The sequence below is a fragment of the Podarcis pityusensis genome (genome assembly GCF_964106645.2).
Source record: "Podarcis pityusensis genome assembly, chromosome: 13".
Classification (NCBI taxonomy): domain Eukaryota; kingdom Metazoa; phylum Chordata; class Lepidosauria; order Squamata; family Lacertidae; genus Podarcis; species Podarcis pityusensis.
Genome location: NC_138038.1, coordinates 9,925,558 through 9,950,781, shown reverse-complemented (window position 1 = coordinate 9,950,781; position 25,224 = coordinate 9,925,558). Strand labels below are relative to the sequence as shown.

Genomic DNA, 25,224 nt, shown 5'->3' with positions numbered 1-25,224 from the left:
ATTTGCAGACCCAACAAGGGTCCCTATTTTCCAGGGACAGTCCCAGATTTATAGAAGCCATCCCAGTTTCTGATTTGATCCTCGAAAGTCCTGCTTTTCCTTAGGACATCCCTGTTTTTGTTGGAGAAATGTTGGAGTGTATGGAGTTATCCAACCCACCCTCCCTGAGCCAAGGAGAGAAGTAACTATACAACCTTTAGAAGACTTCTGGAAGCAGCCTCGTAAGGGGATTAAAAAAAAAAAAAGTTTAATGTTTTATTATGTTTTTATACACGTTGGAAGCTGCCCAGAGTGGCTCGGGCAACCCAGCCAGATGGGCAGGCTACAAACAATGCTCTTTTTCTAGAAAAGAGGTGCCAGAACTCACCATGAACACCTCACTTGTTCTCTTATACAGTCGTACCTTGGAAGTCAAACGGAATCCATTCTGGAAGTCCATTTGGCTTCCAAAATGTTTGGAAACCAACGAGCGTCTTCTGATTGGCAGCAGGAAGTTGGAATGGCTTCTGTAAATCTGGGACTGTCCCTGGAAAATAGGGACGCTTAGAGGGTATGATTCCTGGGAAGATCCATAATATGGAGGCTGCTGCCAAGACGTGCCAGGTCACACTGCCACCTCGAAGGACCACAGAGGATGGCACTGCCAACAGTGCCTCCCCAGCTGATTTTAGAAGCATTTTTGTTAGGGATTGTAGGACAAGACCCGCCAAGGGAAATGAAGAATTTATTTATGTATGCAACAACAGCGGCAAGTGTCTTGATAGCACAAGGATGGAAGAATGAGGAAATCCCGACGAAAGAACAATGGCAAGAGAAATTGATGAACTATGCAGAAATGGCTAAACTGACAAACAGACTTTAAAGAATGAAAACATTTTACGTACAGTGGTACCTCTGGATGCGAACAGGATCCATTCCGGAGCCCCGTTTGCATCCGGAGCAGAACGCAACCTGCGTCTGCGGTGCACATGCCACGATTTGCTGCTTCTGCGCATGCGCGCGACGTCATTTTGAGCGTCTGCGCATGTGCGAGCTGCGAAACCCGGAAGTAACCAATTCCATTACTTCCGGGTCGCCGCAGGACGCAACCTGAAAACGCTCAACCTGAAGTGAATTTAACCCGAGGTATGACTGTATTACTTAAAAAGACAACAAAATGAATCAGACTCCTTGGCAGGTTTTGAATAAACATCCACAAATCTATTGATTGTTAATATAGTAGATAGGTAATATAAGGATTTATACAATTTTACAGTATGCAGAGAACAATATTTAGTTGAGAGATCAGAGAGAGGAGCTGAGGGAAGTCTTGTTGGGGGAGGGAGGGTTTGATGGGGGGAAATAGGGGGGAAATGATGAATATGAGATGTTTTTGTTATGTACTGAAGTTCTCACCCTGGGCCAGCAGGGAGATACTGTAGATAGTTTTCACTCAGGTCCACATATGCAAATAAGGGATTGAAAGTGACGTTCAGTGATTGGATAGTTACAGAAATTGGTTACAGTTGCGTTGTACTGGAGCTCTATATAAGCAGGCTGGCTGAACCCTTCAGTTCAGTTCAGTTCTGGCCTATGAATAAACAAGAGCTGTTTGAAGAATCGCTGTGCCGTCTGATATGTTCACCCACAACTTAACAGTTTTGATACGTTGTTATGTTGAAACTGTTAATTAAAAAAAAAAACACCAGTGCCTCCTCAGCTGATTTCAACAGGCAGGGAGATCTGCCCAGGAGGATGTGGTCTTTTAAGTAACTGGTGGCCAAATTTATCGAGACTTCTTTATCTAGACATCTTGAATTGGGCTCAGAGGTTGATTGGCAACCAGTACATGTCATCGCAAGTGGAGTGATATGTGATATGAAGCGCACCGGGTGCAATTTATGCGCCGTCGTCAGGAGCAACGGCATATACGATGTATGGCAACAACAACTGATTCCAGAGGTTATAATGGCAAGCAGGTATGTTTTTGCTTATGGACAGAAGAAGAAAAAGCACAGCACTCTGAGAGCAAAGTTTACGGTGCAATATAAATACTTTAATTGCTTACAGAATCTGAAAACAAAACACCTTGAAAAACATAATCTCTATTCAGAACTTTAAACACACACGCACACATACAAAAACCACCAGCAGCAATTAAATCATTTTCTGCCATGTCTGGAAAATCCCCTGAAATTTGGTGTGCATGGGAAAGGAATGCCCGTTTTAGGGGCCGCAGCTTGGAGGCAGAAAGGAGGAAAAGTCCGTCCCCCCAAAGTATCCTATTAGCCCTATTGCACGCTTCTCGTCCAAGAAACGACACTTTATCATAAATACAAGCATTTCTAAGGCATTCATCCATACAACCACCCTGTGTAGCATTCTATTTAAAAAACATTTATAAAAAAATAATAGCGAGGTAAAAGCTGTGGCGGTGTGGACGCAGGTGGCGCTGTGGGTTAAACCACAGAGCCTAGGACTTGCTGATCAGAAGGTTGGCGGTTCGAATCCCCGCGACGGGGTAAGCTCCCATTGCTCTGTCCCTGCTCCTGCCAACCTAGCAGTTCCAAATCACGCCAAAGTGCAAGTAGATAAATAGGGAAGGTAAATGGCGTTTCCGTGCGCTGCTCTGGTTCTCCAGAAGCAGCTTAGTCATGCTGGCCACAGGACCCGGAAGCTGTACGCCGGCTCCCTCGGCCAATAAAGCGAGATGAGCGCCGCAACCCCAGAGTTGGCCACGACTGGATCTAATGGTCAGGGGTCCCTTTACCTTTACCTAAAAGCTGTTACTTGGCAGACCAAAACTATGGCTAAAGTGCTATAATGCTTGGCACACACAATGATAGAACACCCTCCATCTGTCACATTCCTTGTCCTTTTTCTCTCCTTTTATTTGCCAAAGAAAGATCTGATTTTGGTGGCGGCTATTTAATCTTTCCAAAATGCCCCACATGGTGTATTGATCCATGTGGCTTTCTGAAAAGCCGCCTTTTCACCCCCACACGCCTGGTACACAGTTAACTCCCCAACAAAAGGAATTTGAATGTCACACACACACAATTTGCCATGCTTTTAAATTCTTTTCTTTTGTAAAATGCATGTGCTGCTTAATTGCAAACAGAATCTCTCGTTTTACGAAAAAATAAACCAAATATTAAAGGTAACAATAAAAGGCAGAGTTAAAAACAGGAAATCAAAAAACCCCCAAAAAGATTAATATTATAAATTAAAATCAGTTCCAGAGTGAGGTATTGATGGTGATATATTAGATTTGAATCTATGGGTTGTCTGTGCAAACTTAGAAGTGCTGGACAACCGTGTGTATTGGAAGAAGTCGTCGATAGTGCTTGCACCGCCATTCAACGAAGCCTGGGAAAATCAACACGTAGGGTGAGTCGCGTTTGGGCAGAAAGGGATTACTGGTTCGATGTGTGTCATGTGACAAAGGGTGTACACAAAGAACATCTGTGACTGTTTCTAAAAAAACTTTCAACATTCCCCTACAATTCTGTTACAGGTGACGTAAGATATATTCTTCTTTTTTTATAGCACGTTGAAACTGTATCGTTATGAATCACCCTGCATTTTTTTAAAAATGGCAAATTAGGAGGGGTGTATTGGGGGCACACACAAAAATGGGTTGACCACACCTGGATGTAATTTACAGATGAGGACTCCAACATATATTGCTTAGGGATATCGAATGAACCACTCCATGATGTTTCCTTCCCTCCATGGATTGTAGCACAGTTTATGGATTCTTTTTTGTGCAAACAGTCATGTGTACTCTTTGTTGGTTCCTCTACGGATCTGTTTTCAGCAGAGTGGTCTTCTTCATAATAGGCTGAGAGTCTCATCCAGGAAACAGTTTCAGAAGAATTTTTTAAAGCTGGCATGCTGAACTCCACTGCCACCCATCAGACCCGCCTTTCTGTTAGTGGGCTTCCAGTTGCGATCCGTTGGGTGTTAAGTTTCTTCATTCACCTCAGCTCCTGGAGGGAACTATCCGAAACGAGTCCCAGGGTGGGAATCAACACTGGGTTGTTATCTCTGGCTTCTGGAACTGCAGCTGCAAAGAGAAGTATAAAGTGTTATGTACTGAAGTTCTCACCCTGGGCCAGCAGGGGGATACTGTAGATAGTTATGCAAATAAGGGATCGAAAGTGACGTTCAGTGATTGGATAGTTTTAGAAAGTTCTTACAGTAACGTTGTACTGGAGCTCTATATAAGCAGGCTGACTGAACCCTTCAGTTCAGTTCTGTCCCGGCCTGTGAATAAACAAGAGCTGTTTGAAGAATCGCTGTGTCGTCTGATATGTTCGCCCACAACTTAACATAAAGTGTGTTGTGAGGTCCATGAAAAAGCAGAGCTCATTTGAAACCAGAAGAAACGCGAAACTCTGCTTCTTCCTGACTTCGAAAGTAGCTGCATATTTAACAGAGTGAATATTGCCTGTGATCGTTGCAAAATATCAGAGGCAGAATAAAATTGCCACAACTGCTGAATGAGAATCAAAGTTGTATGAGTTTGCCACGACGGCAAGCTTATTGCTTATGTAAGGGGTACAAGATATGCATGACAAAGCTATACACATTTAGGATACTTTTATCAATTTTTGGCATGCATACAGTTTATGAAATTTTATAAATTATGATTTTGGATCTGTGGAATCAACAGAGCTTGTTAACAAAGGAGATGTGCAAAAAACAAATTGATGTTTGGAATTGTCGTTTTAAATTTATTTATTTTTATAGAAAAAACGAAACCTAATCACTTCCGTATTTGCATCACACAGCTAAGTCTGAACTGAAATACCCTCCCTTTTTACTGCCACATTTGCTAATTAATATGGAGAAGGGGCTCAGCAATTTTAAGGGAGGGGTGACAAGACCGTTGTCTTGCTTCAGTAATGGACTGGATGAGAGCCAACAAACTGAAGCTCAATCCAGATAGGACTGAGGCACTGTCAGTGGGCGATTCCCTTGACCAGATGGATGGGAGGTTGCCTTCTCCCTCTGAAGTAGCAGATAAGATAGCTTGGGTGGTCCTCCTGGAACCTTTGCTGTTGCTTGAGGTTCAGGTGGCCTCAATAGCCTTCCATCAGCTTCAGCTGGTGGTCCAGTTGTGCCCTATTAGGACCGGGATAGCTTAACTTCTCTTGTCTATGCTCTGGTAACCCTTAGGCTGGATTACTGCAAAGTGTTATATGTAGGGCTGTCTCTGAAGACGGTTCGGAAGCTTCAGTGGCCTTGTTGCTCACCGGGGCAAGATGGTTTGAGCATATAACTGACTGCCAATCATATAACCAGCTGCCAATCAGTTTCTCAGCCCAATTCAAAGTGCTGGTTTTGACCTATAAAGACTCAAATGGCTCAGGCCTTTCGAACTGTGTGGCGTGTGTGTTGTTTGTTACTATGTTATGTATTTTTGTGTTTCTACATTTTAACACCCCTCCCCCCGGTGATCCTCGGATGAAGGGCGGAATAGAAATTTAATAAATAGTAACTGGTGCTGGCAATGATTCATATGTTGACCGATGGCTATTACTACGTCTCTCATGTTTCATAATGGCGCAGATCTCCATGCTTGCTTTCGCTGTCTACACAATCATCACCTGTCGATTGATCTCAGGAGATGATAACCGAAAAAAATCTGCCCAAGATGAAACTATAGCTGTACGTACCTGCATTTCAGTATCTACTGCATCAAGAGTTGGTCTGAACACCTGTTTTCTGTCTTCAAGTCCTAAGAAACAAAGAGTATTATTATTATTATTATCATTATTTGTATACCACCCTTCTTCCAAGGATCACAGGGCTGTTTACAATACAGATACACAAAAATGCATGTCATAGTAACAAACAAAAAACAACAACGCTCCTTCCACATAGTATTAGTACAGTGGTGCCCCGCAAGACGAATGCCTCGCAAGACGAAAAACTCGCTAGACGAAAGGGTTTTGCGTTTTTTGAGTCACTTCGCAAGACGAATTTCCCTATGGGCTTGCTTCGCAAGACGAAACGTCTTGCGAGTTCTTGTGAGTTTGTTTCCTTTTTCTTAAAGCCGCTAAGCCGCTAATAGCCGCTAAGCCGCTAAGCCGTTAACAACCGCTAAGCCTCTAATAGCCGCTAAGCCGCTAATAGCCGTGCTTCGCAAGACGAAAAAACCGCAAGACGAAGAGACTCGCGGAACGGATTAATTTCGTCTTGCGAGGCACCACTGTATTTCTTAATTTAAGAGCAGCAAGAGTATTGGAATGATTTATTGGCCGTAACCCAGAAAGCCCCTTTCCGCCTCTTACACAGCCTTTCCTGGGGGCACACAGTGAGGGTTCTCACTTCTTCCTCCCTAAGGGAATAGCTCAGTCGGTAGAGACGGAGACTCTTAATCACAGGGTTCGAGCCCCACATTGGGGGAAAGATTCCTCCATTGCAGGGGGTTGGACTAGATCATCCTCGTGGTCCCTTCGAACCCTATGATTCTAAATTTTGGGGCTGCATTGCACCAGAGTTTTGAGCCAAAGCTCTGAGAAGACAGTCCTGGCCGGTGGTGTTGCGTCCTTTGCTGGCACCCGGGGTGTGCGTGCCAGCGGGGAATGCAGGCGAGGCGTGGAGGGTGAACAAAACCTGCCAGGCCAACCCAGCCATCACCGCCAATGCCGCTGGGCAGGCACAGGGCATGGAGAGTTCATGGGGTCATGTTGCGCTTCCTGCCCACGTGCCCAGGAGAGAGTCCGGCTGGCCGACGAGGCCCTTGGTGTTCGCATCCCCCTCCTTCCTGCCCTCATGCTATGCCTCTGGTCCTGGCCTGTGGCCAGCAAGATATCACGCTGCAAATACCGCCTTGCTGAGGGCATAATTGTTATAAGAATTTTAAGGTCTCAAATACAGAATCAATATTCGTAAATGCACACATATCTAAATATATGAACCATGTGTCTGAAATAGTATGGGAGAGCAATCCTGAAGCCATTTGGACTCTCCCAATGACCTCAGATATAACTCTGAGGTAAGGGAGGCAAATGAGGAAAGCCTTCCCATTGTCTTTTTGCTTGCAAATCCTGTCTTAAGGGCATATTTGTGTATGAATAGGGTGAGCCTAGGGCTTGCCAATCAGAAGGTCAGTGGTTCGAATCCCCGCCACGGGGTGAGCTCCCGTTGCTCAGTCCCAGCTCCTGCCAACTTAGCAGTTCGAAAGCATGTCAAAATCCAAGTAGATAAATAGGGGGAAGGTAAACGGCGTTTCCGTGCGCTGCTCTGGTTCGCCAGAAGCAGCTTAGTCATGCTGGCCACATGACCCAGAAGCTGTACGCCGGCTCCCTCGGCCAATAAAGCGAGATGAGCGCCGCAACCCCAGAGTCAGTCACAACTGGACCTAATAGTCAGGGGTCCCTTTATCTTTACCTTAGGGTGAGCCTGTGACCTGGATTCAAGAACTAAATTATTAACCATCACCAAAGAATGTCCAGGCTGCCCAGGTAATGCAATCAGGAACCATTATCAGGTATCCTTGCAAACAGGATTTCTGCTGTAGACCCACCTCCTTCTGTGATGTGTGTGTGTATATATATATATATATATGGGGTGGTCTTGAGCTACAGGTTGGGCAGTTTCAAGAGACTATATAAGGGCTTGCGCAACATTGTTCCGGGTTCTCCTCTCTCCTGCGTGTGACGAGTGGGGACCCTGTTGCAACAGTTCCTTGAATAAAGATCAGCCTTGCTAGCTGCTTTGCTTCTCAATATACAGTGGTACCTCTGGTTGCAAACGGGATCCGTTCCGGAGGCCTGTTTGCAACCTGAAAAGAACGCAACCTGTGACTGCGCGTCTGTGCATGCGCGGGTCACAATTCGCCACGTCTGCACATGCGCGTGACGTCATTTTGTGCGTCTGCGCATGCGCGAGCAGTGAAACCCAGAAGTAACCCTTTCCGGTACTTCCGGGACGCAACCTGAAAACGCGCAACCTGAAGCAAACGTAACATGAGGTATGACTGTACTCTGGTTGGGCTCTGTTATTCTCTCTTACCAATAGGGAACCCACTTAAGGACTCTATGGGGGCTCTGGAATACCCCATAAGGGAAAAGGAGCAGTTTTTCTTATAACATAATGAATCATTACCATCCTCGCAGGCTGCTTTATTCACGATGCTCAGGCCTTTGGAAGGCTTCCACTCTTCCTCTTGATCCTCCACATACCAGAGCTCCTCTCCGTCAAGGAAGCTGCAAGGACAATATGCACAGGTCACTCCTAGGATGACGCCTCCTGGAAAAGATTGCACATTGTCTCTATCTCTCCCTCTCATAGGGGTGCCAGCTCAAGGGCTTCTGCTACCTGAGGCAGCAGCCTCACTCTACCTAACGGGTGGTCTGTCCTTGTCCCTCTGTCTTCCTCATCACCACACCCTCCATGTTCTGCCTTGTTAACGGAGAAATCTGAAGGCTCCCTTGGACAAAAAACAAGGACACCAGCCAGGAATACCAGAGCTAAACAGCAGCCAGTAGGCTTGGTCTTTATTGAAGACTGTCGCGACAGGACTCCCACCTGCCACAAGGTGGAACAAGATGGAAGCCCCAAATAAAATAGCCCCAAACTTTTATTATAATCCCCATGTTACCCCCCCTCCAAACTACATCACTCATACATCACGGTTGCATGAAAGGGGAGGTCTGGTGGCAGTAATCTGAGCATCCTGGACCCTGCCCTATGGTTCTCCTTGCCCTCCACCAAACACCCATCTAGTGTAACAAAAAAAATCTTTACATTTCCCTGTTTCCCAGCCAAGTTAATCACACCCTTTTGTCTTCATCTGGGTTTGTTATTTCTGGAATAACAATACCTGTCTGGCACTCAGGTATCAGGATGCCAGCGATTATCACTCAGGCAGAGGGGCTGCTGAGTAGCTGAGCTCACATGTCTATATGAAGTGAGCCAGTACATAGATACATTTATCAGTGAATTCTTACATTTGGTATCGTGCAGCAGAGGCCCTTTGAATAGATAGGAAGAAACTGTGATGAAGTGTTTTGTGGGGACAAATCACAAAAGTCACAAACGTGATTGTGCTGGTTTTGGTAGTGGGCTGCATGTGCATGATATCTGCTGGAGGGGCAACCCCCCCCCCAACCTATACATAAATTCCTGCAATAGCCTCAGAAGCCCAATTTTTCAATTCTTTCTATTCGCAGTCCCATTTACACAACCCAGAAATATAGCCCTGTTAATGTTCCTGCACGTCCCTCTCAGAGATCCGGGGACAACCTGGGCCTTTTCTAACTCAAGAGAAAACTTTGTTCAGTTCACATACAATGGTATCTTGGTTTTCTAGCGTCTTAGAAGCCAAAAACCTGGAAGTAAGGTAATTGCTTCCGTTTTCAAACGCGCCTCAGAAGTTGAACGGCTTCCCCTGTGTGGTTTTTTTTCAATTTTCTCAATGGAAATTGCAGGCGGTCCTTTGCACCTCGGTTTTCAAACGTTTCGGAAGCCGAACGGTCTTCCGGAATGGATTACGTTCAAAAACCGAGGTACCACTGTATTAATGTGAAGTCGCTTAACAATTCACATTTACGCAGGGCAATGTGTGAACTAAAACACAGCAGCCCTTCAGAAACCCCCCCCCCACTGTTTTCTGAATTTTCCATGCAGTTCTTGAACTGAAACAAGCACGTAAAAAAGTGTGTTGTGAAAAATTGTGCACGAAAATGCTTATATTCGTGAAAATACTGTATCCTCCCCCCCTGGTGAAAATACTGTATATTAAAAACCATTATATACGGGGAATTTGCTTGCAAAAATGGACATGGGGATATATATATATATATATATATATATATATATATATATATATATTGCAAACTAATGAGGCAAGAACTGAAAAAGTTGGCAGGGTGGGGGATAAACTGAGAGAAACCGAGAATGATAGATTCATCCATCATTCTTTCTCTCTCTCAGTGAACCAAGTTCTCCATTGGAACTCTTGTGTTTCTTACCTCTCTTTAGATTTCTTCCTCATGGCTCTGAAGAGGAAGAAAGCCAGGACAGCACTGGTCACAAACAAGATGGCGAGCCCAATACCAAGGCCCACCTCACTCTTCTGGAAGCGTGTCTCGCAAAAATCTCCTGTGTACCAAAACTTGTCCATATCACTGCACCTGTGAGGGAAAAGATAGAGAGGTTGCTATACCCCAAACCTTAGCATGCAACCTGCTTGAGGCCACTGACATCTTCATCTGCAAGCGTTTGGTGTCCCTTCATGCTTCGTCTAGAAATGTCCCAATACACATGCATTCTCTTACCCACATTATATCAGCGATAATCATCCCGCGAGGGCGTTGCCCGCGGCAAGTGTCCCGGGGGCGGCGTGCCGATGTCACCCCTCCTCAGGGATGACACCCAGGGCGGACCACACCCCCCGCCCCCACCGCGCCCCCCACCCCCCGCTTTCTCTGCCAGTTGGTGCGTGCAAATTTTGCTATGTTTACATTTTGTTAGGTAAAGGTAAAGGGACCCCAACCATTAGGTCCAGTCGTGACCGACTCTGGAGTTGTGGCGCTCATCTCGCTTTATTGGCCAAGGGAGCCGGCGTACAGCTTCTGGGTCATGTGGCCAGCATGACTAAGCCGCTTCTGGCGAACCAGAGCAGCGCACGGAAACGCCGTTTACCTTCCCACTGGAGTGGTACCTATTTATCTACTTGCACTTTGACATGCTTTCGAACTGCTAGGTTGGCAGGAGCAGGGACCGAGCAACGGGAGCTCACCCCGTCGCGGGGATTCGAACCACCGACCTTCTGATCGGCAAGTCCTAGGCTCTGTGGTTTAACCCACAGCGCCACCTGTGTCCCTACATTTAGTTAACAACGTGCTAACGAGAACTTTTGCAGGACATGTGGGGGGGAAATGGGGTGTGTGTGTGTGTGTGAGTGCAGACAGGTATAGGGGTCATTATTTCAAGCTTTAAGTAGTGGGTGGTCTGAAGAGCCTGGAGCTGGGGGGGTTTTCTGCTACGCCCCCGCCGCCTGTCCACTTACAAGCACTCGGGGCCTGTTTCACGAAGGCGACACTCTCCATAGTGGCAGTTCCAGGAAATCTTTGTGCCCTTGATGCAGTTGGTAATACAGCGCAATGTTCCCGTGGACATATCGGCATAATAGTAGGCTGCATATTGAGGCTTGACGATATTTTTGCAATAATCTGGGAAAGAAAAAAAGGAAGAAATCTGGTCGTTTGGCGCAAGTCAAAGCAAAGGGGCATAACAAGTCAGTTTGCTGAAACTTAGAAAGTCTATTTTCAGTGCCTAAATGAGAGATTTCCTGGTGGAATAACCCGGACCAATCACTGGGAGCACTCATGGAAATCTTAAAAAGCAGAGAGATACATGGAGCATGGGTTTGTCAATGACATCCAGTCTCAGGGGTGGGATACCGTATTGACCTGAATATAAGCCGCACCCAAATATAAGCCGCGCCTTTAAAATTGGAGGGGGGGGGGGAGGAAAAAAAATTAAAATTAGCAAAGATCTACCACACAAATGATAATTTATGCTGAAAGTGTAAAGAAAAAGAAGGTACTTTTTATCATATGTGGTGGACGTGTCCTAAGGTGAAAGACTTCTGGGAAAAGATTTATAATGAGCTGAAAAAAATGTTGAAAAATACATTTATTAAAAAACCAGAAGCCTTCCTACTTGGAATAATAGGATTGGAACTGCCCAAAAAAGATGTTAGATTGTTTTTGCATGCCACTACAGCAGCAGGGGACGCGGGTGGCGCTGTGGGTTAAACCACAGAGCCTAGGACTTGCGAATCAGAAGGTCGGCGGTTCGAATCCCCACGACGGGGTGAGCTCCCGTTGCTCGGTCCCTGCTTCTGCCAACCTAGCAGTTCGAAATCATGTCAAAGTGCAAGTAGATAAATAGGTACCGCTCCGGCGGGAAGGTAAATGGCGTTTCCGTGCGCCGCTCTGGTTCGCCAGAAGCGGCTTAGTCATGCTGGCCACATGACCCGGAAGCTGTACGCCGGCTCCCTCGGCCAATAAAGCAAGATGAGCGCCGCAACCCCAGAGTCGGTCACGACTGGACCTAATGGTCAGGGGTCCCCTTTACCCTTTACCTTACAGCAGCAGGACTGCTACTAGCTAAAAATTGGAAATCTCAAGAACTACCAACAGTAGAAGAATGACAGATGAAGATGTTGGACTTTTAGGAGCTGGCTGACCTGACTGGAAGAATCTGCGATCAGAAAGAAGAGGAGTACCAAGAAGATTGGAAGAAATTTAAAGACTATTTAGCTAAATATTGTAACATAAGATAATTAGAAGTTACTTGAAAGTATCAAATAGGCTTAGGATTAGAGTAAGAATGAATTGTAATACATTATGGATTTCATTATTATGAAAAGAGAAGAAGATAGTAAATTGAAGGAGTTAATTTTATTAGAAAGAGGATATTAGAGAGCTGTTACAATGAAATTCAGTTAGGAGGAAGTCAGTTAACAATGAAATTTAAATTGGGTTTTAGAAGTATTATGAGTGTATATTCTTGTTTCTCTTTTCTTTTTAGTCTTTTCTTTTGTGTGTTTTTACATGTTATGTCTGTTATAAAGGTGGAAAATCAATTTGAAAAATTTGAAAAAAAGAAAAGAAAAAGAAAAAATACCCGAATATAAGTCGCTCCATTCCTTGCTGTTCCTGGCTGCATACTGGGCAAGGGGCTCTTCCCCTTCCTCACTCTATCCCTTCCTGGCCTTGGGGGAGAGGAGGGGGGACTACGCACTGGGCAGGCACCGCTTCGCCCCCCCCCCCCCGAGCTCCTGGCTGCATACCACACGGTCGGAATTTGGGGGAGAGGTCAGGCTTATATTCAGGCCAATACGGTACTTGATGCTGGTGACATTGTCCTGTCCATCATCACCTCCCTCCTTGCATCTCAGATTTTTTTCAATGAATCTGGGACACTTTTTTTGTTTGTTTTGTTTTTTGAAGCTGAGTAGCAACAGGGAAATCAGCCCTGAGTGCTCACTGGAAGGACAGATCCTGAAGCTGAGGCTCCAAGACTTTGGCCACCTCATGAGAAGAGAAGACTCCCTGGAAAAGACCCTGATGTTGGGAAAGATTGAGGGCACAAGGAGAAGGGGACGACAGAGGACGAGATGGTGGGACAGTGTTCTCAAAGCTACCAGCATGAGTTTGACCAAACTGCGGGAGGCAGTGGAAGACAGGAGTGCCTGGCGTGCTCTGGTCCATGGAGTCACGAAGAGTCGGACACGACTAAACAACAACAGGTGATAAAATGCATTCTACTTGGCAGGGCAGGCTACCTGCTTCCATTGGCATTTTCTAAGGACAACTGGTTTAGACACGGCTGTGTCTGCTCTGAATGGACAGGCAATGGCAGATGGAGGAGACACTTTTCAGTGTCCCAAGGGCTGCATTGCCTTGTGGGAAACATTCTGAAGGCTGCATGACAGTAGCCGGCGGGGCCTGAAGCAAAAATTGGCGAAGCCATAGATATAATAATAAAAGAAAATTATTACAAATTAGTTTGGAGGTAGTATTTAACACCAGTCAGATTAAATCAAATAAACAAGGAATATTTTGTGTTATGTTGGAGGGGATGCCAGGAAGCCAGCATGAGGTGGGGGTGTAAATATGTACAATTTTTCTGGCAAAGGGAGTTTGAGCAGATAACAGAAATCACTGGGTTAAAGCTGACCGAAAGTCCAGAGGTTGCATTATTATCAATTTACGCCGGGGTGGAAAGTTCGCAGGCTAGGAAGGACTTGCTCACAAATTTATTGACAGCTGCACGAATTATGATAGCCAGGAAGTGGAAGGGGCAAGCAGAATATAAAATGGAAGAATGGTATAAAGAGGTGTGGGATATAGCTATCAGTGACAAATTAACACCTGCCATTAAGGTAAGAGCTGGTATGTTCCGTGGAAGAGCTTAAGGTCCACAAATGACAACATTTTGGAGGTCCCAGGTCGCAAGGTGGTTAGATTGGTTTCAACTAGGGCCAGGGCCTTTTCAGTACTGGCCCCGACTTGGTGGAACGCTCTGTCACAAGAGACTAGGGCCCTGCGGAACTTGACATCTTTCCACAGGGCCTGCAGGACAGAACTGTTCCGCCTGGCCTTTGGTTTGGACTCAGTCTGACCCTTATGTTTTCCCTCCCCTTATGGTTTTGATCTGTGAGCTACTTTTAAAATGAGGCTGCATTTTAAATTGCATTTTAACCTGTATTTTAAATTGGGTCCCGTCCCCCGTCCCCCGTTATGATTTTACTGTAATTTTACTGGTGTTAGCCGACCTGAGCCCGCCTCTGGCCGGGGAGGGTGGGGTATAAATAAATTTATTATTATTATTATTATTATTATTATTATTATTAGGAATATGCAGGATAAATTATTTTGAGGAGATATGGAAGGTGGTTGTAGAATTTGTACTGTTAAAACGGAAAGGGGTCAAACCATCACAAGAGGTGTTGAAATTTTGGGAGGTTGGATAGTTACAATGGAATGGTCTCGGTGGCGGGGTGCACATTTTTGTTTTATTTATTTATGATTATTACTTTGTCAAAATAAAATAATAATAAAAAGAAAGAAAGAAAAAGAAGCCATAGATGTGATTGTTGCCCTTGAATGGGGAAGCTACATTCCAGCCAGGCAAAGGACAGAGGTTTCTCTATATGCGCACGGCCTGCACTTCTCTGTCCAGGAAAGCAAATGGTATTATCACATCCTAGCCAGACGAAAGCACTGAAGGAACACTTGAATCTGGGTTTATGAGGGCTATTTCTTGAGGGGAGTGGCTGTGGCTTGGGCGAGAGTCCAGAAAGAGAGGCCTGAGACATTTGACCCTGCAGCCCAAGGTTCCCCACTCCCTCAGCTATGGGGACAATACTGCGAATGCAACATAAGGGGACTTGAAGAGACTCTCCCTTCACCCTCCCATTCCCATATCTAGTACTCACCTTCTGCCGAAAAATTTCTAACCAGAGCGGGGGACTCTATAACACGGAAACAGTAGTCTGGAGCAAGAAGGAGAAGATTGCATTGTTCAGTTCCAGATTATTATTATTATTATTATTATTATTATTATTATTATTACCCTGCACACCCTAAACTATCTAATGTGTGTCACAAAGACAGGACTCATCCACACCTCTGCTTGTCGCTTGCCTAGAAAACAGTTTTCCATTTAAACCACACTTTCTAAATCAAATACACGGGTCTTAGCAGTTTTCCTATTGCTCCGGTCCTTTCCCAGGGAAAAGCCCGCCTGCTTTCTAGTGCTAAATCGGAGCAAACCTCAAACCAGCTCAACAAAACACACATGGGTAAATCTCCCTAGCTTGGAGATTTACACAGCCTGCGTGTCTTTGCTAACACAAAGACTGCATTATATTTTTTGTAATGAGGCCAAGTTCTTTGCTTTTTTAAATCGTTTGGAACCTTTCTTATTCATTACTTTTACTGCCGATGGATGAGACTTGTTTACTGGAACTACTGGGACTCTGTAAGTAAAAACTTCACTGATCGGCTAGGTGTCTGTGATTTATTCTAGCCTAAGTACTTTCACTGGAAACGTTTGTTTAAAGGTAGATGAGGGCAGATGTAAAATCCAACCAAGTTTTCACATAGCAATCAACCATAGTGCTAACTCTGCTAAGAAAGGTCAAGAATCTCTTCCCAAACCTTCTCTCTCCAACAGTGAATAGTCCTTTCTTGATGTAACCAAGAGATACGTCACTGTGTATCAGTTCCCAGAGGCCAAAAATATATACATATCTGAATATTTGTTCATAAAGGGACCACAAGTCTCTGGTGTTATTTGATGCTAAGGAAACCAAACTTTATAGCTAAGTCCCTGGAACTTTGCTCAGAGGAGGGAAGCAATATTAAAACTGGAACTCTGTTCTTCAGAACTTACCTTTGTCCTGCTGGCTACAGTTCCTGGCGTTGGCGTGTTCCAACTGCTTCACGAGCTCCTGTGTCCGGTTGACGATCTCTCTATCGATAGCACTGACGTTGTTCGGCATATTGATTTCCATGATGATCGTGAAGTTCACATCGATGCTGCCATTGCTAAAACAACAGTGGAGGGAGTACATCTCAGATGCTGAGCCGCCATTTTGTGGTTTGATAATAAGAATGGGGGGGGGGGGCTGCTTCTTTTTGTTCAAACAGACTGTGTATCCAGTGTAAATAAAATAGTACAGTGGTACCTCGGGTTACATACGCTTCAGGTTACATACACTTCAGGTTACAGACTCTGCTAACCCAGAAATAGTGCTTCAGGTTAAGAACTTTGCTTCAGGATGAGAACAGAAAGCGTGTTCTGGCAGCGCGGCGGCAGCAGGAGGCCCCATTAGCTAAAGTGGTGCTTCAGGTTAAGAACAGTTTCAGGTTAAGAACAGACCTTCGGAACGAATTAAGTTCTTAACCCAAGGTACCACTGTACAATAATAGCTCAGTTGGCAGAGTAAAGGTAAAGGGACCCCTGACCATTAGGTCCAGTCGTGACGGACTCTGGGGTTGAGGCGCTCATCTGGCTTTATTGGCCAAGGGAGCCGGCGTACAGCTTCCGGGTCATGTGGCCAGCATGACTAAGCCGCTTCTGGTGAACCAGAGCAGCGCACAGAAACGCCGTTTACCTTCCCGCCAGAGTGGTACCTATTTATCTACTTGCACTTTTGATGTGCTTTCGAACTGCTAGGTTGGCAGGAGCAACGGGAGCTCACACCGTCACGGGGATTCGAACTGCCGACCTTCTGATCGGTAAGTCCTAGGCTCTGTGGTTTAACTCACTGCGCCACCTGCGTCTCAGTTGGCAGAGTATGAGACTCTGAATCTGAGGGTTGTGGTGAAGACTTCTGCGTTGCAGGGGGTTGGACCAGATGACTCGCAAGGTCCCTTCCAACTCTACAACTCTACGATTCTAGGATTATCAATACTATATAGATAAAATCGATAGATTTTTTAAAAGTATGCATAACTGAATTATATGTCCAGATTGGCTCTTAACCTGAAACTGTTCTTAACCTGAAGCACCACTTTAGCTAACGGGGCCTCCCGCTGCCGCCACGCCGCTGCTGCGCGATTTCTGTTCTCATCCTGAAGCAAAGTTCTTAACCCGAGGTACTATTTCTGGGTTAGCGGAGTCTGTAACCTGAAGCGTATGTAACCTGAAGCGTATGTAACCTGAGGTACCACTGTATATCTCTCTCGCAAGCTGGTCTCTGCCTCAAGTACTCACTTCACGCTCAGTATCATCACATCACGGTATCCGTCCACATTCTTGTAGATTTGTCCCATCTATAATGTCGGCGGTGGGGGTGGGGGAAACACAGAATATCTTCATTAAAAAAGGCATGAAACAGAAATATTTTCATAAACAAAGAGAAAGACCTTTTCAGGTGAGAATGGCAAGAGAAGATGCATGTGCGTGAGCCAACGACTCATGGTTACCTCCTTCTTAAAATCTGCCTCCAGTGTTTTAAACTCTTCTGAGTTTGCGTCATCGTATTCCTTTAGGTACCCCCTGTTGGTGATCTTCACCTTGGCAGCAAATTCCACAGGCACGTTTACTAAAGCAGAGAGAAAGAGAGAGACCCACTAGCAGCAGGGACCAGGAGCTTTCCAGCAAAGTAGCTGTCAAACCTTGAAAGCCAGTCCCTGTGCCGGTAGCAAGAGCAGCAGGTTCTTCACATCAGCCAACAGCTTTGATTTTTTTAAAAAATTATTATTTCTACTTAAACTGCTGAAGGCAAGGTCTGTGTAACTTGTGGGATGTAATCCTCTGGAGCAGTCAAGTACAACATTTCCTGTTTGCCTAGAGTGAACATGCATGGGGAATGTTGGACCAGCCAGTTGAACTTCCTGTTACACCTGGCTGGAGCATCCTTGCTTTTGCATGTGACTAGTTAGGTGGGTGCGACCTTTCCAGACCTGGTAAAAGGCCAAGTCACGTAGCCACCTCTCTTATTTTTCGTCCTGCTTCCTTCCTGCTTCACCTGGACTGTCAGCCAGCAGTCCCTAAGTTATCTCCCATATGGGGTAGACCTGTTTGTACATATTTGTAACTTTAAGCCTAAAGCCTGCCTTCAGGGATCACACTGTGATCATGAGTAAAACTACTGTTTGTTACTTATGGATAAGACTATTGTGTCTTTATTCTTTTAAGAGGGATCAAAGGAGTCTTACCAGGAATAATAGAACGTATTTCAATCTGGGCAAGCCAGACTGAATTGCTTATTATCTTAAGAGACTCACACGAGTCTGCAACCCGCTTCTTGCTGCGCAAAAGGGAAACACACTCTGCTGTATAAAGAAACTTGCTAGCGCAAGTCAGGAAGGATAATATGAATCAATATATCCTCTCCTGTTACCCACAACGTTCCCACATAACCTGCAATCTCGCTTCCAGTTTATTGGTCAAAGCTGGGCATGTCTTCACTCGTTCGATCCAGCAGCTTCTGAGCAGCTTCCAAAGCCTGACCTTTAACATTGTGTAAATTGGTCCTCCTAAAGTGAAGAAGCTTTTGCCAGCATCTTAGAGTCCCATCTTGGGGGCCTCTAGCCATGTGATTAAAAACATGTCTACTCTAGAATTGGTCAGCTCAGGTCCATGGGAAAGGAGGAGCACCTGATCCATACCCTCCAAATGTCCCCATTTTCCAGGAATGGTCCCGGAGTTACGAAAACCGTATCAGCTTCTGATTTGATCCCAGAATGTCCCTATTTCCCCTGCTGAGCTTGGGGAGGACAATGAGCTGGCGCTTGTCCCAAGTGGCAGCGGCAAGGGGGCATCTCCTTGCTGCTCCATCCAAGGTCCAGCCCCGTGTGATGCACCAGCTCTGAGGCATAGGCATTAGGGATTAAGGGTGTTTTCAGGATGGAGGAGGGCATATGTGCTGTTTCCCATTGCTGTCGTGGTCTAAACCACTGAGCCTCTTGCGCTTGCTGATCAGAAGGTCAGCAGTTCAAATCCCCACGATGGGGTGAGCTCCCATTGCTCTGTCCCAGCTCCTGCCAACCTAGCAGTTCGAAAGCACGCCAGTGCAAGTAGATAAATAGATACCGCTCTGGCGGGAAGGTAAACGGCATTTCTGTGCGCTGTGGTTTCCGTCACGGTGTCCCGTTGTGCCAGAAGTGAGCCAGAAAGCTGTCTGTGGACAAACGCCGGCTCCCTCGACCTGAAAGCAAGATGAGCGCCACAACCCCACAGCTGCCTTTGACTGGACTTAACCATCCAGGGGTCCTTTACCTTTAGCTATGTGGTTGTGGCACTCGCCCTTCTTCTGATAGAATATGCTCTGGGGAAGGGGCAAAAAAATATGGGGGGCCAAGGAGGGTTAGTTGGCAGGGAGTGAGAAATGTCCCTGTTTTCATCTGAGGGGTGTTGGAGGGTTTGCTGATGCCCTGGTTTTTCTCAATACAAAAGCCACTGCAGAGGGCAGGAGTTTCTACTAGACTGGAAGAATAGGGTCAGGCAGCTCTCGCTTCTACTTACATGTAGCCGAATCGATCTCATCAGCAGCAAATTCACACCGCGGCCCATAGAATAAATTGTCAAGGCACAGACACTTAACACCATCGTATGTTCCTCCGTTTTCACATTCATTTGCTGGAAGAGAGAGCAGCAATCTCGGTAAAGAAGAAATGTTGGGAAGTAAACCCCACCCACCGCAACAGAATCCCTTAAAATGACAGGGGGAACTGCCCCTCACAGCTTAAATCAGTATACCCCAACCTGGCGCCCTCCATATGTGGTGGACTCCAACTCCCATCAACCCTAGCCAGCTTTACCAAGCCCAATGGGCAGGGATGATAGGAGCTGCAGTGCAAAACATCAGGAGGGGCACCGTGTCACGGAAAGCAAGCTTAAAGGATGGGCGAGTAGAATGTGTGGGGGATTGCAGTCAAACTACGCAGGAGGGCTAGTTAGTGCATGAAGGGGTTAAGACCAGAGAGGTCTGCTCCTAGACTCATCTAGGTCACACCCCTTTACCTCCTTGAGGGAGGAAGCAAAGTTGCTTCTCTTCCTTTCTCTCACTGTGTTCCAGCCATGTAACCAATCAGAACAGGGGTGTCTGAATTTGCTCAGACCACATGTTTGAAACAAGAGTGTGTGTTTTGCACCCATGCAGGCATGAATCAAGCCATTTTGATTTTGTAAGTAAAGCATTTTAAACGTACTTAACAGTGTGTGGTCTGTTCATTGCCAGAAGGGGAGATGGGGGCGGGGGGGGGGCGCAAACACTGTAAGCAAACTAAACAGGATATCAAAAAGGATCTAACAACCTACAACCCCACACCATACTGCTATTGAAATAAATAAATATTTTTATTTTTTTTAATGTGCAGTAGCACCTTAGAGACAAACTAAGTTTGTTCTGGGTATAAGGTTTAATGTGCATGCACACATCTTCAGATACACTGAAACAGAAGTCACCAGACCCTTATATATAGTGGGAGGGTGGGGAGGGGATTTTCTCAGAAGGGTAGTAGGAGATGGGTGATTGACTCAATGGGTATGGTAAACCTGTTGACGACTGTTAACGACTGCAATTAGTTCTACAGGAAGAAGCAAGGGATAGTATGCAGGTGACCAAAAATCGCTTCAGCGAGACAAGAATCCAATATCTCTATTCAGACCAGGTCTCTCCATAGTTTTCAGTTTTGTAATAAGTTGTACTTCAGCAACTTCTCTTTCAAGTTTGTTTCCATACTGCTGTTTAACTTTGCCTCTTTTAAACCCTCCTGGGGGCTCTCTCCCACTGGAGAGTGTGCAAATCACCACATTTTTTGAATCCAGGCATTCAGCTGGAAGCAGGGTATAAATAATAAATTATTATTATTATTATTATTATTATTATTATTATTATTAGTCTGGCAATCTTTTGTTCTGCAACTGGTACTAAGTGTTGGAATTCTGCCTGGGTCAGAGGAATGTGCCACAGCGTAGGCACCGGCAGATATTCCTGTCGACCTCCCCGCGTCTCCCAACCTCTGCTGATAAGCAGGCGAGGTCCGGCGATTCTTCTCAGATGTATGAGAGGAACACACCGTTCTTCCTCTCTCCCCTTTGGTGTCCCCAGGGAGGGGAAAGAAGCAGACAGAAAACTATTTACATCATTTATTTCTGCCTCTTACATCAGTACAGAGAATCATGTCTGCACTCAACAACAGCAAGAAGAAACTCCTCCCAAGTACATCCAGTACGGGTCATATGACACACACACACTGAGCTAACATCCGGTGCTCAGCACAGAATGGACTGCCCCTTTGTTCCCATGGCAACAGTCACAAACATCCTGTCTGGCTTTCCAGCCACAAGCAGCTGGCTGAGCTGCTAAAGCCTTTGCTTGCTGCAGCATTGGTGCTTTATGGTAACACTAAGAGGCAAGTTGCGTCCAATTGTTGAGCTTGCATGACTAGTTGCCACTGATAGTCTTTTCTCCTCCATGGATTTTCCCAACCCCCTTTCAAGGATGTCTGAGTTGAGTGTGCTTATTGCCTGAACATGACACAAGTCCCACATTGGCTTTGGGGTAGAGCTGGGGGCAAAGCTCATGGGCACATAAACTTTGATCTCCAAAGCCAGCAGATGGACGGAAGAGTCCCACCTATGGCATCTCCACTCAAGCCCCTGGGGTAACAGAGGCGGAGAATGAGGCCAGACTTGGCTCCACCGAGACAGGAAATCGTATTGAAGATTGGCGACGGGGGATACAAGGAAGAAGAAGAAAAGTACCGTATTTTTCGCCCTATAGGACTCACCGGCCCATAGGACGCACCTAGATTTTGGGGCGGGGGGAAATAAAGGGAAAAAGATTTATTTCTCCCCCCAGGCATGGGGCTGGGGCGGGGGAAGCCCGAGCTTCCCCCTCTCCCAGCCCCCAGAACGGGACCCAGAGCAATGCCGAAGCTGCGTGCAGCTTTGGCATCGCTCTGGGAGCTTGCGGGGCTGGAGGAGGGGGAAGCCCTCCGCCAGCCTTCTAACCAAGTCGGGGGACAGCGGGAAAGGCGCGCTGCGCCTCCCCGCTGTCCCCCGAGCTTGTGGGGCTGGCAGTGGGGCTCTCCTGAAGCCTGGAGAGCGAGAGGGGTCGGTGCGCACCGACCCCTCTCGCTCTCCAGGCTTCAGCGAAAGCCTGCATTCGCCCCATAGGACGCACAGACATTTCCCCTTCATTTTTGGAGGGGGAAAAGTGCGTCCTATAGGGCGAAAAATACGGTATTCTGTGGAGGAAGGTGGGGGAAAGGCATGTCTACATGAGGCTGCCCCATTATGAAAGAAATCCCAATTGGATCTGCACAGAGGGAGATACGGAGGAGGTGCATGTGTCCCTGAAGAAAGGAAGAAAATTCAGGACACACTCATTCTTTGGGTAGAAACCGTATTAAAGGAAGACGCCTGAATGCCTCTAGGGGCCTGATAAGTGGAATCCAAAGAGGGACCCTCATGATTGGGTCCATGCAACCCAATTCAGAAGCTATCTTGATGTTCCAGTTTTGGAGACGGAGCAAAAACAACCCTCTTATAAAAATACAGTATTCACAAAGAAGAAGTGATTCTTACCTTGAGGAGTAGATGTGTGGCTGCTCTGGGTATCTGGGATCGTGGGTGTTGCAGGAGGAGATGTGGTAGAAATAATAGTACTAACTTCTGATGTTGTCTTGTCACTAACTACTGTTGAATTACTGGTGACAATTGTTGTTGTGGTGGTAATATATGTTGAGGACTCTGGGGTGACGTTCTCTGTTGCGCTGCTGGTGACTGGTGAGGAGAAAGTTGTGTCCTCTGGTGCCACACTTGTAATAGCTGAGGAAAAAGTTGTGTCCTCTGGTGCCACGCTTGTGAAAGCTGAGATGGTGCTGGCATCAGTGGACTCTGGAGTGACGTTCTCAGTTGCGCTGCTGGTGACTGGTGAGGAAAAAGTTGAGTCCTCTGGTGCCACGCTTGTGAAAGCTGAGATGGTGCTGGCATCTGTGGACTCTGGGGTCACGTTCTCAGTTGCGCTGCTGGTGACTGGTGAGGAAAAAGTTGTGTCCTCTGGTGCCACGCTTGTGAAAGGTGAGATGGTGCTGGCATCAGTGGACTCTGAGGTGATGAATTCAGTTGTGCTTTGTGTGTCAGGTGAGGAGAAAGTTGTGTCCTCTGGTGCCACGCTTGTGACAGCTGAGATGGTGCTGGCATCCGTGGACTCTGGGGTGACGTTCTCAGTTGCGCCGCTGGTGACTGGTGAGGAAAAAGTTGTATCCTCTGGTGCCATGCTTGTAATAGCTGAGATGGTGCTGGCATCAGTGGACTCTGGGGTGACGTTCTCAGTTGCGCTGCTGGTGACTGGGGAGGAAAAAGTTGTGTCCTCTGGTGCCATGCTTGTGAAAGCTGAAATGGTGCTGGCATCCGTGGACTCTGGGGTGACATTCTCAGTTGCGCTGCTGGTGACTGGGGAGGAAAAAGTTGTGTCCTCTGGTGCCATGCTTGTAATAGCTGAGGAAAAAGTTGTGTCCTCTGGTGCCACGCTTGTGAAAAGTGAGATGGTGCTGGCATCAGTGGACTCTGGAGTGACGTTCTCTGTTACGCTGCTGGTGACTGGTGAGGAGAAAGTTGTGTCCTCTGGTGCCACGCTTGTGAAAGTTGAGATGGTGCTGGCATCAGTGGACTCTGGGGTGACGTTCTCAGTTGCGCCGCTGGTGACTGGTGAGGAAAAAGTTGTGTCCTCTGGTGCCACGCTTGTGAAAGTTGAGATGGTGCTGGCATCAGTGGACTCTGGAGTGACGTTCTCAGTTGTGCTGCTGGTGACTGGTGAGGAAAAAGTTGTGTCCTCTGGTGCCATGCTTGTGAAAGCTGAAATGGTGCTGGCATCCGTGGACTCTGGGGTGACATTCTCAGTTGCGCTGCTGGTGACTGGGGAGGAAAAAGTTGTGTCCTCTGGTGCCACGCTTGTGAAAGCTGAGATGGTGCTGGCATCAGTGGACTCTGAGGTGATGAATTCAGTTGTGCTTTGTGTGTCAGGTGAGGAGAAAGTTGTGTCCTCTGGTGCCACACTTGTAAAAGTTGAGATGGTGCTGGCATCAGTGGACTCTGGGGTGACGTTCTCAGTTGCACTACTGGTGACTGGTGAGGAAAAAGTTGTGTCCTCTGGTGCAATGCTTGTGAAAGCTGAGATGGTGCTGGCATCAGTGGACTCTGAGGTGATGAATTCAGTTGTGCTTTGTGTGTCAGGTGAGGAGAAAGTTGTGTCCTCTGGTGCCACGCTTGTAAAAGTTGAGATAGTGCTGGCATCAGTGGACTCTGGGGTGACGTTCTCAGTTGCGCTGCTGGTGACTGGTGAGGAAAAAGTTGTGTCCTCTGGTGCCACGCTTGTGAAAGCTGAGATGGTGCTGGCATCCGTGGACTCTGGGGTGACGTTCTCAGTTGCGCTGCTGGTGACTGGTGAGGAAAAAGTTGTGTCCTCTGGTGCCACGCTTGTGAAAGCTGAGATGGTGCTGGCATCCGTGGACTCTGGGGTGACAGTCTCAGTTGTGCTGCTGGTGACTGGTGAGGAAAAAGTTGTATCCTCTGGTGCCACGCTTGTGACAGCTGAGATGGTGCTGGCATCAGTGGACTCTGAGGTGATGAATTCAGTTGTGCTTTGTGTGTCAGGTGAGGAAAAAGTTGTGTCCTCTGGTGCCACGCTTGTGAAAGCTGAGATGGTGCTGGCATCAGTGGACTCTGAGGTGATGAATTCAGTTGTGCTTTGTGTGTCAGGTGAGGAGAAAGTTGTGTCCTCTGGTGCCACACTTGTAAAAGTTGAGATGGTGCTGACATCAGTGGACTCTGAGGTGATGAATTCAGTTGTGCTTTGTGTGTCAGGTGAGGAGAAAGTTGTGTCCTCTGGTGCCACGCTTGTGAAAGCTGAGATGGTGCTGGCATCAGTGGACTCTGAGGTGATGAATTCAGTTGTGCTTTGTGTGTCAGGTGAGGAGAAAGTTGTGTCCTCTGGTGCCACGCTTGTAAAAGTTGAGATAGTGCTGGCATCCGTGGACTCTGGGGTGACGTTCTCAGTTGCGCTGCTGGTGACTGGTGAGGAAAAAGTTGTGTCCTCTGGTGCCACGCTTGTGAAAGCTGAGATGGTGCTGGCATCCGTGGACTCTGGGGTGACGTTCTCAGTTGCGCTGCTGGTGACTGGTGAGGAAAAAGTTGTGTCCTCTGGTGCCACGCTTGTGAAAGCTGAGATGGTGCTGGCATCCGTGGACT

At 46.7% G+C, this 25,224-nt stretch overlaps 1 protein-coding gene across 1 annotated transcript; it reads right to left on the bottom strand.

The window, feature by feature from the left end:
- Positions 1-2,855: 2,855 nt before the first annotated feature.
- Positions 2,856-23,379, bottom strand: LOC308460403 (mucin-17-like). The gene is made up of 11 exons (XM_080976762.1): positions 22,561-23,379; positions 19,492-19,605; positions 17,448-17,566; positions 17,236-17,294; positions 15,910-16,064; positions 14,951-15,007; positions 11,009-11,171; positions 9,969-10,130; positions 8,101-8,201; positions 5,664-5,725; positions 2,856-4,048 (listed from the first exon to the last, which is right to left on the bottom strand). The coding sequence occupies exons 1-11, from the start codon at positions 23,357-23,359 to the stop codon at positions 4,010-4,012; spliced, it is 1,830 nt and encodes a 609-aa protein (XP_080832888.1). The 5' UTR covers positions 23,360-23,379; the 3' UTR covers positions 2,856-4,009.
- Between the last annotated feature and the right edge of the window lie 1,845 nt (positions 23,380-25,224).